The sequence below is a fragment of the Oculina patagonica genome, chromosome 1, assembly GCF_052425735.1.
Source record: "Oculina patagonica isolate OP01 chromosome 1, crgOcupat, whole genome shotgun sequence".
Lineage (NCBI taxonomy): Eukaryota > Metazoa > Cnidaria > Anthozoa > Scleractinia > Oculinidae > Oculina > Oculina patagonica.
In genome coordinates this window covers 38,909,884-38,915,086 of record NC_135758.1, presented here as the reverse complement: position 1 = coordinate 38,915,086, position 5,203 = coordinate 38,909,884, and the positions used below count along the sequence as shown (strand labels likewise).

The 5,203-nt window shown below is 40.5% G+C and overlaps 1 protein-coding gene across 1 annotated transcript; it reads right to left on the bottom strand.

Moving 5' to 3' along the window:
* Positions 1-1,294: 1,294 nt before the first annotated feature.
* Positions 1,295-4,908, bottom strand: LOC144650541 (uncharacterized). The gene is made up of 2 exons (XM_078510239.1): positions 4,831-4,908; positions 1,295-2,707 (listed from the first exon to the last, which is right to left on the bottom strand). Exon 2 carries the CDS (start codon positions 2,705-2,707, stop codon positions 1,688-1,690), a length of 1,020 nt encoding a protein of 339 aa, XP_078366365.1. The 5' UTR covers positions 4,831-4,908; the 3' UTR covers positions 1,295-1,687.
* Between the last annotated feature and the right edge of the window lie 295 nt (positions 4,909-5,203).

Genomic DNA, 5,203 nt, shown 5'->3' with positions numbered 1-5,203 from the left:
GTTTGGAAATGACCTGAAAAGAAAACTACCTTAAAGACTCTGATGAAGAATACATTGTAAGAATTCCACTTTGAAAGGTTTTGACGTCCACTCTAGATCTTTTTGGAAACTTATTAATAGCCTATCTCTGTTAAAGTACAAAGTTCTGTGAGGACGTTGAATGTGGAAAAGTTGAATAGGGAAGCCTTCAAGATGGAGTGGCGGGGGGATGTATAACAAATTCTGTTTTTTTTTTTCATGGTTCGTAAGCAGAAAGATAGGTCTATAACTGGAAGGGCTTATAAGCAGGGGGTCGTTATAACCGGCATTTTACGGCATTTTTATGATTTATGTTCGAAGATGAAAAGCTCAGTCGAAAAGCGGGCAATAATACTTTCTCGCGGTTTTCATTATAAACCAAACTTACCAAACTTAATGTCAGACCGCAATAACTGGAAAATCATGACCCTTTGGGTCGGTGCAATATCAACAAGGCATAAAGTATTTAAGGAAAGTACCCCCGAGCCCAAGAAGTACCCAATTACTCCGTATGGTGGTCAATCATTCCCGCGGGGCGGCGGCCTGGGGGGGTCTCTACCCACATCCACTCTCTCTCTAATCACTTCACACACTCTCCCCTCCTCCCTTCCACGACCCTCCCTCCTCTCCCTTCTTCCTCCACACATCTCTCTTCTCCGCTCTTCTGCTCCTCCCCCAGTCACTCTTCCGGTCCGCATCTCACACATTTCGGTCGTCCTTCATCTACTACATGTCTTTCTCCCCCTCTCCACCCTCATCACTCATCCCTTTCTTTGCTCACCGCCGAGCTACATCTTTCGCTTCTGGCACTCCGCTGCCAACTCAACATTGCTCTCTTGGTCGCAGTTCAGCGACCAAAGACACGAAGAGGCGATCTTGTACGGACGAAAGTAACAGTTTACTGTCACATCTAGCGACAAACGAATGTTCTGCGTTCGTGGCACGCGTGCAGAACACACAACGACAAAAGGATCGATTCATGCGAAACGAGTTCGTCCACAGTTTCCCGCCGAGACTCCCCAATCTCGGGGCGGCCATGAGTCCCCTCGCGCGCACGGCTCGATTCATCCGCATACAGTCACACCTACCAACTCAAAACACGACGCAAACAGAATTAGGCGCGCTCTCCTTCGTCGAACGCAATAAGTCTGCTTACCCCAGTAAGTCAATACAATTAGAGACACATCGACGTCCCTTATATGAAGCATATTCTTAGTATAGTGTGCAAAAGAAAGCTTGAAGTGAAATTCAGAGATCCTTTGAATTTTGGTACCACACATTTATTCACTTCTAGGAAATGCATATATTCTTTTTGTTATCTTCCAGTGACTAAATCTAACTTATTGTACTTATTCCACTGCTAAAAAAGCTAGTTTAAGGAAACACAGTTGACTCGAGCGAAAAACAACTTGTCCCCTAAATCATATCATATCTGTTACCAGAAAACTATTCGATTAAGAGTCTTGGCTTTTCTACTAGTATAAAACCTACACTTATTGTTTTAAAATCTAAGGAAAACACGTGAAACTAATGAAACACAAGCAAGCAGCAGTAATCTGCAGTACAACGCAAGAAATGCCTTTTGCACGTCCAAAACTGTATCATTATGTCCAGTGGTCTTTAAGCAGTCTAGCTCTGCAGGGCTCTCTGACTGTCAGAGGGATGAGAGTCAGAGCTCTGCTCCACCAGTAATGGCTTTTAGCAAATCTGTTACAAGCCTCGTGAACCTTACTTTCTCTTTGATGACCTTTTTCTGTTTTTCCAGCCACTTGTCTACGTAGTTCTGGTCTGTTCCTTCTGTAGGAATAGCTTGGAAATCGGTCCTCACCGCTGGCAGGACTGCATAGAAGGCCTGGCAGATCGAACTAATATTTTTGGCTTCGTTTTTCATTACCTTGTAGAAGGCGAACTTCAAGGGAGAGTGCTGCTGGCCTTTGTAGGCATTGCCTTCAAACTTCTTCAATTCATTCTCCATTATCGAGAAAAATCCTGCTGCCTTGGTGATACCACCAATGAAGGCTTCAAGGGCGGGGATCAAAGATTTGCTGACTGTGAGTGAAGCAGCCTCTTGGATTTTGGATTCGGCACCTTTAGCAACTGCAGCTACCAAATCCGAATTCGATGAAGCCGTCAACATTGGGTATGCGATCACATTGACACCAGGAACGAAGAGAAGTCCAAACGCCCAGGCACGTTTGGTTTCAGCGCTGTCTTCAAGCTGCTTTTTCTTCTTTTCAAATTCCATCTGCAGGTCTTTAAACTCTTTAAGGATAATATGTGCTTCGTCTTGTCTTTTCTTAAGAGGCACCAGAATATCTTCATGCATCTTCACGAGTGACTCAGCCAGTTGCCTGTAGGCAATGGTTTCTTCAATAATGGCGGTAAGCATCTGATTCCACTCGTCGAACTCCAGGGCTTCGTAGAATTCAAAGTACTCGCTTATGGATGCAACAAACTTGGTGGATAGCGGCAAGACACCTTTGAGATACACCATGGCGTCGTTTCTTGTGTCATCTCTTAGCTTCCTGAACTTTTGGGCAGTTGTTGTGTTAGAGCCGACAGCATTTTGAGCATAAAGGGATCTCATTGCAAGTGAAAACACTCTCATGTCAGTAGGCATGTCCTGTAGTATCGTTTTAAGGTTTAAAACGGCTCCTTCCGCTGATTGTGAAACCTCTGTTCCAGCCATCTGTGAATAGATTAAGAAGACGAAACATCACCGTTAAGAAGCTAGTTCAGCGCTCATACGGAGATATTAGAAAGGTCACGCATACAAAGGCAAATAAATTAAAACTTCAAAAAAGCTCAGTTATGTTCAATATGGTTGGCCTGCCTCGCAAAAACATCTTATTTATTTTCTGTTTTTCCAGGTTGTTTCTCAGTTGTTTAGGTAAAAATATGGATATCAAAATAAAATGAGCAGGTTATGCAATCGTCATGCGATACGTTTTCTAAGAGGATGATGGAAACTGTCCCAAAACTGCCGAACGAGTAAAAAAAGAAGAAGTGGCGTTGGATTAAAAACGTTTTCACAGAAAAGAGTTCAAAGTTAACCTTAGCAAGTCAGTGAAGGATGCATGTAAGCTTCCACTACACCCACATTTTCTGCATGACGTGTCTCATTCCGACACTCTTTGTTGTAAAATTCTTCAGTCAAACTAATGTTTCCAAGAAAGAAAGAAAGAAAAAAAGAAAGGAAGAAAGCTAGTTGCGCAAGGATACATTATTGACGGTTATTCATTAATACAGATACAATTCTCAGTCGAAGAATTTATTTATTAAGCCAACCATAAAATACTATCTGAAAAGAATTGTAAATTGAAGTTGTATCATTTACTCGGCACATGTATTTGAAATCCTGGTTCCAGACAGATTGCCATTTCATAATCATGATCCATAAATTCTAGGAATCGAAACGCTGAAGAAGAGAGCTAGTAATTTACAGGCAGAGGGGTTTCTTGGCTATTTTGTATTTTGTATAAGAGATGGCTTGAACTATTTTCAAAAAAGCTCTGTTTTTAACTTAAGTGTCAGATGGTTCTTTAGTATTTTTCCCTGCGCCCCAGGCTAAATATTCTTGTTTTTCTGCCGATGTTAGGATGAAAATATTCTTGTGAATATTCTTAGATTATAGCGTATGACATTCTCGTTTGTGCTGTAAACCATAAATACGTGACGATAGGATTTACGGGCTCTGAAAATTCACTGATATACGTAAATATCAGTGATGTCAATGAAACAGACGTATTTATATTCCTGCTTCCAGACAGATTGCCATTTTATAATCACCGATCCATAAATTCTAGGAAATGCTGAAGAAAATAGCTAGTAATATAACGGTTTCTTGGCTATTTTGTATTTTGTATTTAAGATAGCTTGAACTATTTTCACCCCTTGTTGGTAAAACGCTTTTAAACTTTAATTAAGTGTCAGATGGTTCTCTAGTGTTTTTTTTTTGTGCTGTATACCATACATACTTGGCGGGGAACGCTCTGAAAATTCGCTGAAATACGTCACGAATTCCTGGTACGCAGAGATCTTACTGCGGACATCAAGAATGAGACATACCTTGGCTACAACAGTGGATTATTGCTTCCACATTCGTAACCATCGATGAAGTGGAAGAAATTTTAAACTTACGTGCTTCTAGGTACAATATACAAGTCACTTAAGTAAAAACGCCAACCCGTCTACTAGAACAAAATAATTCAGAATATCCTTTCAAAGCTCAGCGATTCTTAATTGTTTGACGAACAAGAACCTTCCCTTGAAAGGATCTGATGCAATAGGAATGAAATTATTTAAACACGCAGCTTAAAAACTACAAAATGCATCATGTCTAAGCGAAAATATGCAGTTGTACAAGTACAAAGTTTATTATGACTTAACGCAAATGTACAGTTGTACAAGTACAAAGTTCAAAACGACAAAGCGAAAATGTGCAGTTGTACAAAGTTCGACACGACTAAGCGAAAATGTGCAGTTGTACAACAATTACTTAGTTCAACATGACTACGCAAAAATGTGCTGTTGTACAGGTAAAAAGTTCAACAAGACTTAGCAAAAGTGTACAGTTGCGCAAGTACAAAGTTCATCGTAGACTACGTCAATTTTATAAGCTCTTTCTGTGTTGCTAAACAACATTCTATCAAAATCTACTGACTCGGTAAAATCGCTGAAAGTATCGAGACCTTGTTGTCGCTATTTATTTCCTAGATTTGTAATAGCAAATGAAAAGCGTATAGAACTTATTAAAGTGCATGTGAAACGAAATTTATAACACTAAAAAAGCGATATTAAGTTAAGGCTTACCTTAAAGTTACCGTAGATGATATGTAGGTTTTAGAGCCCAAATGTCTCCTCGGCAGACGATGTCAACACTATAACGGCAAACCCAAAAAGGGCGTGAAGGTGCAGAACGCTATTCTTTATTTCGTTACGGCTAATATAACCAAATCCTATCCCTTAAATCTGATTGGTTTGCAGTTGACCTTTTGAGCGAAATTTTCCTGTCAGTTTTCCGAGACAAAGGGTGCTTTCCCTTGACAACGGAAAACTGAATCGTACGTGATGCAATGCCAATTGTTTGCCGTTTTCCAAGAAATGTTATTACCACGTACAAACAAACGTTAAAAAGAGGCCCTGGAGACAAATTCCGACGCTTCAGCGTTCCATTAAAGTGAGT